The following is a 14833-nucleotide window of genomic DNA, read 5'->3' as shown; positions in this document are numbered from 1 at the left end:
TCCCACAGAATAAATATATATTGCAAATTATCTTTCTTGCCCTAGTATCTCTTAAAACAATTTTTTTAGGAGAGTAAGTGAGGAGTGGGTGGGGCAGAGGGAGAAGGAAAGAGAGAATCTAAAGCAGACTTCACATCCAGAGTGGAGCCTAATGTGGGGCTTGATCTCTCAACCCTGAGATCATGACCTGAGCTGAAATCAAGAGTTGAATGCTTAATTGACTGAACCTCCAGACACCCCTCTTAAAACAATTTAACCAAAACAAACTGACCAGATAAAACACAGGTAAGTAGGTTTGTAGGATATTTAAAGTACATCTTTAAATGAAAATGATGGCTCTATTAATACAATTAATTGGGCTAAAAAATTATATTGAAAACTGCCATTTTAATGAAATGCAAAATAAGAAAGGAGATGAAATGTGGAGAAGGAGAAGATAAGCCAATGGGTTTATCTTGCACAAAAAAATTTGTGCAAATTTTTTTCCAAGCGGGAAACAGGGTTTAAAGATTGAGGGAGTCGTAGGAGACTATGCATTATCACTAAAATGATCACACTTGGATTATTGATATCTTTTCCAAGTTTGTGGCTCAATTAGAATTTTCTTGTCAATACTTGCATCTTTTCTAATATGGTGCCTAAGCAGTGATGAATCAGATCCCAGAGCAGCATGGTGACTCTTAGCTACAGTGGGACAGAACTGGAGGCTAAGATATAACTAACAACATATCTTAGTTGTAACTAAGATACAGCTAACATCAATAATAGTGGCTATTATTGATACTCTTGTTAGAGTTGGCTAGAAGAATAGGATGCCTTGGGGTGTGTCTCTGGATGAAGGGGCAGAGGATGGGCAGTGGAACAGGCCTCTTGAACACAGCATGGGTGGGTATTTCCTACTATTGGCAACCATCTGCCATTTAATTTCTTTTGAAATAATGAAGGCATTTCTATACTCTCCGGATATACCACTCCTGAAATGGCCTCATCCTTTGTTTTCTGCATGGCCACCTCTATTCAATCTAGAGGAACCAGATCAAGTGTTTCCTCTTCTGGAAATCCTGTCCTGGACTCTCTCTCAGGACCAACGAATAATTCCCAGAGCACTTTGTACTCTAAGGGCAGCAATGACTAGCAAGTTGGAGACATTTCCTGACATAGCCACCACTTTATAATCGAGTATTGAATAAATGAACAATAAATGAATGAACATGGTAATACCATAATGAGTTGCCAAGATTGATCCTCACATTTTAAAAACCTTGATGTCAAAGAGTAGATAAGAGTACCGTTTTGAGGTTCACGAGCTTCCTAATTCCTCTTTGGGGGAATACTAACCTTTATTTTGAAGCAAAATAATTTTTATTTTTAAACCTAGGGTACCAGATTTAGAGGAACTAGAACAGAATTATTAGAGCAGGCAGTTCCAGGCTCTCATCAACAGAAACAAAAAACAAGCAGAAACTGTCGGAGCTAACTTTGTCAGAATTCTGGAAAGCAGTCAAAGGTTTTTTAACAACCAAGGAAACACTAAATCAAGAAAAAAAGCAACTTAAAAAATGCTCCTGGGGTTCAAGGAAATCTCTGTCAAAATATTAGCTAAACACAAGCTAACATAACAGGAACTGCAGGGATGACACATGACAAGGAATACAGTGTTTGCAAAAGTAGTTTGTCAAAGTTACTTTAAAAAAGACAAGTACTGCCTTCAACAATTAAAAAAGAGCAAACCCTACAAAAGGAGAGAATCTGATTTCTAGATTTACTGCATTATAATATTCAAATGTCAAGTTTTCAACAACAAAATCACAAGGCCCATTCAAAGGAATTACCCCTAAGGATGCCCAAACATTGGATTTACTAAACAGAGACTTTATTATTATTTTTAAAGATTCTATTTATTTATTCACGATAGAGAGAGAGAGAGAGGCAGAGACACAGGCAGAGGGAGAAGCAGGCTCCATGCCGGGAGCCCGAAGTGGGACTCGATCCCAGGATTCCAGGATCGCTCCCTTGGCCAAAGGCAGGGGCCAAACCGCCGAGCCACCCAGGGATCCCCTATTTTTTTTTAAAGATTTATTTATTTACCTTAGAGTGAGAGAGCTGAGCAGGAGGGGCAGAGGGAGAGGGAGAATCTCCAGCAGACCCCAATGCAGAGCTCAATCTCACAACCCTGAGATCACGACCTGAGCGGAAACCAAGAGTTGGACGCTTAACTGATTGAGCCACCCTGAAACAGAGACATTAAAACAACTATCCTAAATATGCTAAAAAATGTAAAAGAAACCATGGAAGGAAACCATATGTTAGGGTATAAAACAGTCTCAATACATTGTGAAAGATTAAAACCATGCAAATTATCTTCTCTGACCACAACAGAATGAAGCTAGAAATCAACAACAGAAGGAAAACTGGAAAATTCACAAATATGTGAAAATTAAATAACAAACTCTTCACCATTGTGTCAAAACTATCACCAGAACTTCAAGATAAATAAACAAAAAAACCCAACCTACTAAAAGTTAGGGGATGCAGGGAAGGCAGTAATCAGAGAGAATTTTAGCTGTAAACGTCTACCTTAGAAAGGAATATCCCAAATCAATAACCTAACTTCATACCTTGACGACTTAGAAAAAGAAAAGCAGACTAAACCCAAAGCTAGCAGAAGGAAGAGAATAATAAAGATGAGAGCAGAGACAAATGAAATAGAGAAGAGAAAAACAACAGACATAATCGCACCAAAAGCTGGTTCTTTGAAAAGATGAACAAGACTGACAAATGTTTAGCCATATGTAAGGAAAAAAAAGAAAAGATGCAAATAACTAAAATCATAAATCAAAGTGGAGACATGACTTTCAACCTTACCTTATAGAAATAGAAAAACAGGGTGAACAACTGTATATCAACAATAAGATCTAGATGCAATTAACAACTTTCTAGAAAAAGAAATGATTATGCTGACTTCAGAAAAAATATAAAATCTCAATAGACTTGTAACAAGTAAAGAGTAATCTACAAGTAAAAATCTGTAAGAAGAAACATTCCAACAAAGGTAAGTCCAGGACCAGATGACTTCAGCAGTAAATTCTACCAAACATTTAAAAAAGAGATAACACCAATCTTTCTCAAACTCATTCGGGGGAAAAAAAATAACAGAAGAGGAGGGAACACTTTCTAACTCATTCTATGAGCCCAGCTTCACCCCAATACCAAAACACCTAAAGACATCAAAAGAGAAGAAAATTACAGGACAAAGCTCATTATGAATGTAGAAGAATCTTCGACAACATCCTAGCAAACCAAGTCCAACAGCATATTAAAAGATTATACACAATGAAAAAGTGGGATTTATCCCAGGAGTGTGAGAATGATTCAACGTAAGAAAACCAGCCAACATCACACATCACATTAATAGAACTAAGAAAAGGAAAATGTGCAAGATTATCTCATTTGACTCAGAAAAGGCATTTGGCAAAATTCAAAACCCTTCATGATGAAAACACTAAAAAGCCGAGAAATATAAATGGTACTTCTTCAATAAGATAAAAGGCTTTTATAAAAAAACTCACAGTTAAAAAAACTCACAGCTAACACAATACTTAATGGGAAAAGGTATTTCCCCTAAGATAGGAAAAAAGGCAAAGACGTTTGCTTTTACTATTGTTATCAACAGTGTACTGGAATTTCTAGCCAGAGCAGTCACGGAAAGAAACAAATTAAAGGCATCTACAATGTAAAGATAGGAGTAAAATTATACTTATATGCAGATGACATGGTCTTATATATAGAAAAATCCCAGAGAATCCACAAGGAAGCTGTAGAGCTAATAGAGCTAATAGATGAGCTCAGCAAAGTTGCAGCATACAGAATCAGCAGAGAAAAATTGGTTCTGTTTCTACACACCAGGTCTTAACAATCCACTAAAAAGAAAAATAACAATTCCATTTTCATAGTTTCCAAAAGAATAAAATACATAAGAATAAGTTAAACCAAGGAGGTGAAAAATGTGTACTCTCAAAAGAACAGAACATTGCTGAAAGAAAGTAAAGATAAATGGGGTTTGGGGTAACAAATAATTTTGGAATTGAATAGCGGTGGTGGCTGTATAACATCATGAATATACTTCATGCCACTGAATTGTACGCTTAAAAATGGTTAAAGTGGGAAATTTCGTGTTCTATATATTTTACCTCAATAAAATTTTTTTTACCTCAATAAAATTTTAAAAACAAAACAAAAAGGTCAAGCAATGTACATTTCCCTGATTAGAGATGGAAGGGCCTGTTTTTATCATGGGCAAAGCCACTTCCTGGTAAATGATCCTGAGGTTGATAGGAGGCCTGGAAGAAAGGGGGAAGCAGTGGGTGATGGTAGAAAATGCTAGAGTCTGTACTGCTGGTAAGTGGTTCGTGGCCTTTCACATCAGGAGAGATGCTTCCTGGGGCCCGGTGTTGGGAAAGAAGTAGGGCAGGAGTGGACCCCAGGAAGATGCTGGTGGGGCAACATGACTTTGTAACTCTCGGCAGAGCGATGCCTAATTTTCCCTGTCTGGTTACAAGATTTCATTTCCTTCCAATATGCTGAACCTCTTGTTTATGAGCCTCTACTGTATTCAGGCACTTGTTGGGGTTCCATGAAGATACTGGTGGGTAAGACCTGGTCTTCCCCCACAAGGAGCCTTCGTTTTAGTGGGATAGGAAAAGAAGTACAAACACATAAATATTGTGTAAATTATGTTAATATCATGAAGGCATTAAAAATTGAGGCTGAGAAAGTACACAGGAGCGAAGGGACCTTCTCTTCAGCAAATTGCATTTAAGGTGTAAAGGATGACAGGAAAGCCCCTGTGTGAAGACCTGAGAGTGGAACATAGAAGAAAAAGGGAAAAGCCAGGGTCCTAAAGAAAAGTGAAACCTATAGGCCTTGAGGGTCAGATGGTTAGAGGATTTTGAGTGAGGGCAAGGATGAGCCAGCACGAGGATGGCTGGGGAGGGGACACGGACCAGGTAGAGGGTGGTGGGCCCCGTAGGAAGTCATTCACAAATCACCGTCATCACTGAAACTTTAGAACATTTATAATAAAGATGAGCTCTTGGTCTTGGCTACGTTCTGGGGCCTGTTCGCCGAGGAGCCCGTGCAGGCAAGCGCTACAGGTGCAAAGCAAGAGCAAGTCTGGAGGAGCCAGTGGGTTCTGATGCGCAGAACTGACCTTTAGGAGGCTGAAGGGAGAAGCCACAGGCGCGGCGGGGGTGGGGGGGGGGGGTGTCTGTGCCACAGCGCAGCACCCCTTGGAAGGCGGTAGAAAGTACTCGACAGGCCGCTGGCAAGGGGCCCCTTCTATGACCAACGTGGGGAAACTGTGAAAGTACACAGTGTCCCTGGAGGACTAGAGAAATTAGGGATATCGAGCATGTTTGTTTGCAGAGCTACCAGTTGGCGTGTCTTCCGGGAAATTGTACAATTTGAAGTGAGAGCTGGAGGGGGGCACTAGCTGCATGGAGTTGGCGGCAGAGCGAGGGGTCTGCAGTGAAGGGTCACGGCTCTGCTGTGACCCCAGAGCTGCCTGGGTGCTCAGCGACTGTGCACACACAGAAGGGCGAGGGGTGCTGAGGGGTCCTCCCCCGAGAAGCTCCCAGGCCTGGGCCTGGGCCTGCCGTCAGGAGGAGGCCCACGCCCGCTCACCTGAGAGGAATCACATTTCCTCATCTCCTTCTCCTTCTTCGCCAGACGCTTCTTTTTCTTGTGAAGAGGCTTGGACTCCAGAATCATTTCTTCGAGTTCAAAGGTGGGGTCGCAATTCAGCCTGCCTTTCTGCAAGAAAGACCGGTTGGCTCAGTCCTCGCATGCAGGGTCTACTCTACGCATGCAGGGTCACTCCGGAATCCCACCTATTTGGACGGAGCGGCCGGCACAGGGGCTGCGCTTCCTCCCCTGAGAGGATTGGCAGCTGTGCTGGCTTTCAGGCTCATTTTATTTTATTTTATTTTATTTTATTTTATTTTATTTTATTTATTACTTTTTTAAAGTTGGAATTCAATTTACCAACATATAGCATATCACCCAGTGCTCATCCTGTCAAGTGCCCCCCTCAGGGCCCGTCACCCAGTCACCCTGTCCCCCCACCCACCCCCCTTTCCACTACCCCTTGTGCATTTCCCAGAGTTAGGAGTCTCTCATGTTCTGTCTCCCTCCCTGATATTTCCCACTCATTTTTTCTCCTTTCCCCTTTATTCCCCTTCACTGTTTTTTATATTCCCCAAATGAATGAGACCATATAATGTTTGTCCTTCTCCTATTGACTTACTTCACTCAGCATCATACCCTCCAGTTCCATCCACGTCAAAGCAGATGGTGGGTATTTGTCATATCTAATGTCTGAGTAAAGCCATCAGTGTGATAGATCACATCAACAAGAGAAAAAACAAGAACTATATGATCCTCTCAATAGATGCAGAGAAAGCATTTGACAAAATACAGCATCCATTCCTGATCAAAACTCTTCAGAGTGTAGGGATAGAGGGAACATTCCTCAGCATCTTAAAAGCCATCTACGAAAAGCCCACAGCAAATATCATTCTCAATGGGGAAGCACCGGGAGCCTTTCCCCTGAGATCAGGAACACTATAGGGATGTCCACTCTCACCACTGCTATTCAACATAGTACTGGAAGTCCTAGCCTCAGCAATTGGGCAGCAAAAAGAAATAAAAGGCATTCAGATTGGCAAAGAAGAAGTCAAACTCTCCCTCCTCGCAGATGACATGATACTGTACATAGACAACCCAAAAGCCTCCCCCCCAAGATTGCTAGAACTCATACAGCAATTTGGTAGCGTGGCAGGATACAAAATCAATGCCCAGAAATCAATGGCATTTCTATACACTAACAATGAGACTGAAGAAAGAGAAATGAAGGAGTCAATCCCATTTACAATTGCACCCAAAAGCATAAGATACCTAGGAATAAACCTGACCAAAGAGGTAAAGGATCTATACCCTAAAAACTACAGGACACTTCCAAAAGAAATTGGGGAAGACACAAAGAGTTGGCTCCTCGATTTTAAATGTCATTTCCTTCCTAAAGGCCCCATGAGCCCTCTGAGGGAAAGGAAATCGCGTTCTAGTTACTCTCCTAAGGCAGGAACTGGGGCTCTGTTTCCCAGGTAGTTCTCAGGTGCGTCTGGCGGACAGGTAGAGGGAATCCCCCAGCCCCACACCTCCCGGCCCACCTCTGAGGAACCTGCATCTGCCACAGGCTCCCGGAGCATCCGGAGGGGCCCTGGAGCCCAGCGTCCACCAGGCGTCTCCCTCCATTTGCAAGGGCAGGATCACACCCCTCACGCCCCCAGCAGGCCTGCGCCGCCGTCCCCTGAGGCCTACATTACTCTGCCAGTCCTGCTGACGCTGAACGCGGGCTAGAGTCCTCGCTGGCGCCCCTTGGCCAAAGCTTCTGGGCTCCGGCTTTCACCAGGAGGCCACAGATGTCCCTCAGCCAGGCACTCACCGGGTGGGAATCATTTCCCTTTGGCTGCTTGTCCTCACGAAGAGAGCTCCGTGGCAGCAACCCCCAAAGGAAGAGGGGTGAATGGTAAAAAGAACCCCAACGTTTTCAACGCGGTGACTCACAGAACTCCACGGATACCAATTTCTGTGTCTTTGAGGTCAGAGAAATACTGTTTCCTCAATGAGCAGATTCCTGGGGATGACTCTGGAAGGCTAGGGCTTCCTTCCAGTAGAAGCACACCGCAAAACAGGATTAGGAGCTAGCACCCCAGATGCAGACAGCCCTGGATGAGAAGGCCACCTGGCCACTTGTTAGCCCCACGGCCCTTGGTGGCCCCTGTGCCCTGTGCGGGCCTCCCTCTCCTAATCTGTACGACAGGATTTTGGCTGTCTGACAACATAGGTGTGGTTACCTAGGGAGACCGTGCGTGTACCTGAATGAGAGTGATTATGGGTTTGTTAGGATTGACTCACGTTAGGAATAAAGCCCGGAATGAGCCTCTTCTGCAAAACTGCATCCCAGTTCATGTCGTTCATATATGGGAAGTTCTGGACATCAGACAAGTGAGAAAATCGTTGGTCTGGATTGGGCTCAAGTAGCTGCCAATGGAACACAAACAGCAAGATCATGATGAAGGTCAAAGTGGGGCAAAAAAAAAAAATTATACAAATTCCCTGTAAAAGTTCTCAAGGATAGGTCTGAAGGAAATGAGGCAGTGTTCCCCTTCTCTAATCCTATCAAATAATACAGATAATAGGTACATGAACAATGTGATCATGCATGGATAGAATGAGCTGTAAGCAGGTTTTTGCAGTGTGGTGAGTGAAAACAGATTGTCCTAGTGAGTCAAACATACTTTTGATTCCTGACTCTTACTACTTAATTAACTATGGGCAAGTTTGTCCTCTGAACCTTAGTCTACCATCTATAAAAAGGAGATAACTTACATGGTTATGAGTAGGAATAACCCATAACCATGTAGCCTAACTTACATGGTTATGGGCAGGAACAAATGAGGTCAAGTATATAAAGTACCTAAGACAAGGTCAGCCCTTCTTAGGTGGTGAATGCTCATGTGTTTTCACAAATGAAATTGACTTCCTACTAGAAGTTTTATCTGTTCATACAATTAATCAAAATATATTGGGTGTGACACAGATAAGATGTAACGAAGCTTACTGTTACAGTTTGGGTTTTGGAAATTGTGATTAAAGATTTTTCTCCCTGTAACCGTGCCACAGCTAATATCATATCAGTCCTGTGGCTCAAATGGAAATGTCACTTCTGCTTGAGAATGCCCCTGGAGACCATAGTCATGGATTATGGGGGTGTAATTCTGGGGGTGAGGGCTGTCTGGGAACTGAGGAAAGTTTGCTTACGGAAAATGACCCGTCTCTTCATCTTTGACATTATCAATATCCCTATTCCAAATCAGGGAACTTGACCCCAAAGACGGGAGGCACAGGTGTGAACCCCAGGCCCTCAAAGCCCTTGTCCTTAACTGGCCACAACTTTGTGATTTTCCCTCTTGGGAGAAAGCCAAGTGCATCCTCTGGGGCTCCTCATTCTTTCCTCCGTATAATCATTCAGTGCATACTGCTTAGCTGTTACTACTATTGCTAGTAATCCTTTTCATGAATATGGCACCTGAAAATCTGACGGACACTATGGACCTCATTTATTGAAACACCAGACCTTACCACCTGTCAGGCTCTGTAATGGATGCCGAGGTGGCACGGCGAAGAAGCCTGCCACGGTCTGTCCTCATAGGGCTTAGAATACAATATTCAGTGACCCAAGAATCGCACACATATAATGCATAATTTCAAATAAAAAATGGTATGAAGGAAAGATAGTGCTATGTGACCTTATGGCAGAAGAAAGCTCTCTGAGGAAGTGACATTTAAGCTGAGATCTAAAGCTGTGCTTCTCTATCTATGTAGAAGTGTCATTTTTTTCTGCTTGTTTTAATTTCCTACACAGATCAATATGTGATCTTATTGTGCATGGCTTATATGCAGTGCCACACCATGTGTAGCTTGTGATTTAACACCCTGTTCAGTGACATGAGTCCACTGACCATGTATTTAGAGGCATCAGCAGTATCAAATTGCAGTAACAGTTTCTAAATGCTTCTCTCAATTTCTATACTTCTCATGGGCCTGAAGGAAACAGTTCATGGACTTGAACAGTCAGTGAATCCCACTGAGTAGTGTTGATCTAATGGAGGGAGCTGGAAGAGCTGTGGGTGGGGCATTGTTCCAGGCAGGAGTAGCATGTGCAAAGGCCCTGTGGTAAGAGACTGGCATATGATAGTAAGAAGGGAGAGGAAAAGGAGAAGAGAAAAAGAAGTCTAAAGTAGTTTATGTGTAGTCAAAAGGGGAACAAAAGTCCAAAATGGGGCTTGATTGGTAGTGAGAACCTTTATTTGATCTTAATTCAAATAATCTTGATCTTAATTCTTTTTTTGTAAAAAAAAAAAAAGATTTTATTTATTTATTTCATGAGAGACAGAGCGAGAGAGAGGCAGAGACACAGGCAGAGAGAGAAGCAGGCTCCATGCAGGGAGCCCAACATGGGACTTGATCCCAGGACTCAATTCCGGGACTCTTGGACCATGCCCTGGGCCAAAGGCAGGCGCTAAACCGCTAAGCCACCAGGGATCCCCTCTTGATCTTAATACTAAGAACCATGAGAAGACAATGAATTTTACTTTGAAAAGATCGGTATGGGGCAGAGGAGAGAACTGAATGCAGTATGTAAAAGTGTACAGGACAAACCAGTTATAAGGCAAGACCTGATGGCAGTGGGACTGGGGAGATGGCAGTAGAGATAGAGAGAGGGTTCAAGAGATATTTACAAAATCAGGTTACAGAACTTGGCAATGAACTGGATATGGGGATGATGGGTGACTTCTGGTTTCTGGTTTCCCTAACTGGATGGATGGAGGGGCCAGTCGCTGAGAAAGGGAACATCACAGGAAGTCCAGGAAACAGAGACCAGGAACTCCATTTTGGACACCCTGAGTTTGACACTACTGAGCAAGAGGACACGTGCTGCCTTATTGAAGCCACATGCTTGAAAGCTGTTAGGGGCGAAGCCCACTCTCGAAATGTGTATTCTCGTGGCTGCCTCCACTATTATAGACTACCTCTCACCTCAAACCAGAGAGCATGCTTCTTTTTCCCACTTGCATTGCTCATGCAGTCCTCTTTCTTACCTTCTTAAGTAGTGACACCATTTCCTGTGACCAGGCAGAGGGGTAAGCCACAATAGCCGTGTCAAACATGTGTGCGATTTCCTTGCTGGAAGTGCTGGAGCGAATATGGTACGGTCTCTTGGGGAGAGAAAAAATAAGAGTCTTCGTATTTAAAGGGTAAAGAAAAAAATTTTGTTTCGCACGTGTTCCCGAAGCTAAATTTTCTACCAGTAAAATCTCAGTATCATTTTCTAACCCCTTCCAGCTGACTGTTTTTTCATATGCAAATGTGGTCTACTGTTCCCAGATCTTTTATTTATTTATTTATTTTAAAAGACACCAGAAATCTGTAGTTTCCTGTGAAATCTTAGAATTGTTAAAAACTTGTTAAAAACCCGTTGGGCCAAATGAAACATTTCTGTGCACTCAATCCACCTGAGATGCCAGTTTGGGATGTTTTGTAAGGCAGCTTACCTAAGTATTTGCCTAAAACATGGGACAAGTGTTCAGTAAAAGGAACTTGAAAAAAATTGTTACTTAAATGTTAATTATTAAGAGGCCCAGAGTTGTACTCTACACCTCGTTGTGCTTCTTGAATCAGTAGTGAGCTCAGGGTAGAGTGCGGCCCAGGAAACTTTAACTCCAGTCCAAAATCCTATGAGCTGCTAGTTATGTGGAGTAGGGTGGAGAACTTTATCAGAAGACAAAATATTTTTACTTCTGAGAGAACCAAGTTCTTCTCTGGTTTTAATTTTGGGGATAAGAAATCAAACAAAGCAGTGGTTTTGTTATATTTTTCACTGCTGTCCACTAGAGAGCAGCCTTTACCTATATTAATTTCTCTAGTTCACAAAACGGATTTATGGGATTTTATCTTTTGTGTGAACTGTGAGCTACTTAGGGCCAGAGATCATGTCCTATTCATATTTGTGTCCACTGAACCCAGCACCCAGTAGGTGGTCATTACATGTTTGTTGAATGAACAAAATTTCCATATTAGGTTAACCAACAATGGGACAGTTAATATGGCTATGTACATTTATCAAGTGCCTGACCCTTTCAAGATATGTAATAAATGACTGTGGATTGATGGAGAAAACTGAAAGAAATGGAAGAGTTTCATATTCTTCCTGCTGTAAATCAGTATTAAAAAGTAATGTGATTATAGACGGCTAATAGACACATAAAAATATGCTCAACATCACTCATTGTCAGGGAAATACAAATCAAAACCACAATGTGATATTCCCTCACACCTGTCAGAATGGCTAAAATCAACAGCACAAGAAACAACAGGTGTTGACGAGGAACTGGAGACAGGGGAACCCTCTTACACTGTTGGTGGAATGCAAACTGATATAGCCCCTCTGGAAAATACTATGGAAGTTCCCCCAAAAGCTAAAAATAGAACAGCTCTACAATCCAGCAATTTCATTACCAGGTATTTATTTACCCAAAGGATACAAAAATACTAATTCAAAGAGATACATGAACCCTGATGTTTGTAGCAGCCTTATTAACGAGAGCCAAATTATGGGAACTGCCCACGTGTCCATTGACTGATGAATGGATAGGTATCTCTCTCTATATATGCACATATATTCCATTTTCTATATAATGGAATGTTAGCCATCAAGAGGAATGAAATCTTGCCATTTGCATTGATGTGGATGGAGCTGGAGAATGTTATGCTAAGTGAAAGAAGTCAGAGAAAGACAAATACCATGTGATTTACCCATATGTGGAATTTAAGAAACAGAACAAATGAACATGTGGGTGGGGAGGAAAGAGGCAAACTGAGAAATAGATTCTTAATTACAGAGAACAAAGTGATGGTTACCAGAGCGGGGAGGGGCAGGGGTATAGGCTAAGTGAGTGATGAGCAACAAGGAGGTCATTTGTGATGAGCCCTGGGTGTTGAATGTAAGTGATGAATCACTGAATTCTACACCTGAAACTGATATTACATTGTTACCCAATGGAATCTAAATAAAAGCTTGGGGGTGGGGGTGGGAAAGGTAATGTAGTTAAGATCTTGAGCTATGAAGGCAAGGAAGGATTTGAGTGTTAAATTGAGGCACTCAATTTGTTCCTTTATCTGTGTGACGGAGCCCCTTTATCTGTAAAATAAACCACCACATGAGTTTGTTGGAAAAATTAAATGACATGATGCATGTAAAGTTCTCCGTAGAGCAGCTAACACATACCCAGTGCAGGAGAGAGATTTGTGTTATTCTTGAACACAACATAGACAGACACATCATACAAATGTGAATAGTGAACAGTGAGAGTCATCAATAAAGGTGATGTGAAGAAAGGCTTAACTCTACACCTGGTATGTCAACGTCAAGTTGGTTGGGGAAGCACAAAGTGCTAGGAGTTGACTCCCCAAAAAGGAGACTGGCCAAACTTTAATTTTTTTATGCAAGGTATGCACACATACCTGCCACCTATTTTCTTTCCACAAGACTGAATAAAGGATTCATTTGTCCCAGTAACCAAACAGTGGAGATAACTCATGTAACTCAGCCTTAGAAAGATGTGCTCGCTACCTTATCACTGTGATCAGTGCTTACTGACGGTCTACTAGCCAAAGCCTGTGGGCCACACTACACGGGATGCACTCTATACCTTTAAGAGTCGGGGCAGGTTTGGCACACTTCAGCTTCCAGGTTTATATGGGCAGGTGCGTACGTTTTTTTTCTTTTTTCTAATTTCATTGCTGCTTGTAAACTTACTGTTTCTCAGCTAAAAACATAAAATGATTTGATAAATGAATAAGTTAACTGATGAATGCTGCAGGCAACTCGTTTATTATTTATTTATTTATCTATCTATTTATTTATTTATTTATAAAAGATTTTATTTATGAGAGAGAGAGAGACACACACAGAGACACAGGCTGAGGGAGAAGCAGACTCTCTGCAGGGAGCCTGACGTGGGACTTGATCTCGAATCTCTAGGATCAGGCCCTAGGCTGAAGGCAGCGCTAAACTGCTGAACCTCGTTTATTTATTTATTTATTTATTGCCCTCATTTATTTTTTAAATTTTTAAAAAAGATTTAAAAAAATTATTTATTCGTGAGACACAAACACAGGCGGAAGGAGAAGTGGGCTCCCCACAGGGAGTCCCCTATGTGGGACTCGATCCCAGGACCCCGGGATCACAACCTGAGCCAAAGGCAGACACTCAAGCACTGAGCTACTCAGGGGCCCTAGAGGCAACTGATTTAAATGTGCTTTTTTCAATACTTTAGAAGGCCATGTGACTGAACTTATAATTTTTAAAAAATCCTCATGATCTGTCAACCTATGAAAAATAGTCAAATTGCCTTTGTCTTATACAAGAACTTATCTTTCTAGTTTTAAAATTTAAAACCCATGTTAATTCATCCATTATCACAGTTGTATATTTATTCATTTGCCAAATATTTATTGAATGCCCATGATGTTCCAGCACCTCTGTTGGGTGTTGGGAAACCAAGAACAAGAGGGACATGATTTCTACACTGGTGGAGCTTATAGTCTACTCACAGAAACCATAAATATTTATATAGACTGCACACACTAATATACACACACCCCTAAATCAATGGAATGCACGCTATAAAGAAATTACAGTGTGCAGTGACAGGATCTATCAAACAATTCCTAGGCAGCATATACAGTAAGAGCAAGAATATAAAGAATGAATGAGGTGGAAAAAGTAAAACATTAGATCAGAGAAAATGAGGTGTTGTGATCATAGTCTTATTTCAGGAGCATGAGAGCAAAAGAGTTGCAGCTATATGCAGGATGTACAATTAGGACAAAACTATGTGTATACCTACTAGAAGCTAATATTTTAGAATAACCCAAAGCTAGAAAAGACAGACCTTGCCCTTACAGTGGCAGACAAAGCAGGTCAATAGCTAAGGGACCCATTCATCAAGACTGCAGTGAAGGTCAGAAACCACAGAGATGTCAAGGTCAGGCATATTTGTCCTTGAGCCAATATATATTTTTCTATAAATGAGAATTTGTAAATGTGGAGGAAATCAATGTTTAGCCCCCATCCTCTGTGGTCTGGTTGTGTTCATAGTTGTAATTAAATGTGATTAGCTAGATTTTGAAACCTAATTACCTACAGCCT

General features: G+C 41.7%; 1 protein-coding gene across 2 annotated transcripts in view; it reads right to left on the bottom strand.

The window, feature by feature from the left end:
• STK32A (serine/threonine kinase 32A) overlaps nt 1–14833 on the bottom strand; it is a 129913-nt gene that overhangs the window by 10125 nt on the left and 104955 nt on the right. For both annotated transcript variants that reach the window (XM_041765138.1, XM_041765136.1), the window contains exons 9-11: nt 10722–10838; nt 7975–8100; nt 5683–5811 (exon numbers count right to left, since the gene is read on the bottom strand). In XM_041765138.1, coding sequence (XP_041621072.1) covers nt 5683–5811; nt 7975–8100; nt 10722–10838 — 372 coding nt within the window. The remainder of the gene's footprint in view (nt 1–5682; nt 5812–7974; nt 8101–10721; nt 10839–14833) is intronic.

This window comes from Vulpes lagopus, chromosome 8 (genome assembly GCF_018345385.1).
Source record: "Vulpes lagopus strain Blue_001 chromosome 8, ASM1834538v1, whole genome shotgun sequence".
Classification (NCBI taxonomy): domain Eukaryota; kingdom Metazoa; phylum Chordata; class Mammalia; order Carnivora; family Canidae; genus Vulpes; species Vulpes lagopus.
Note: the sequence above shows the minus strand (reverse complement) of the source record. Positions and strands in the feature narration are given on the sequence as shown.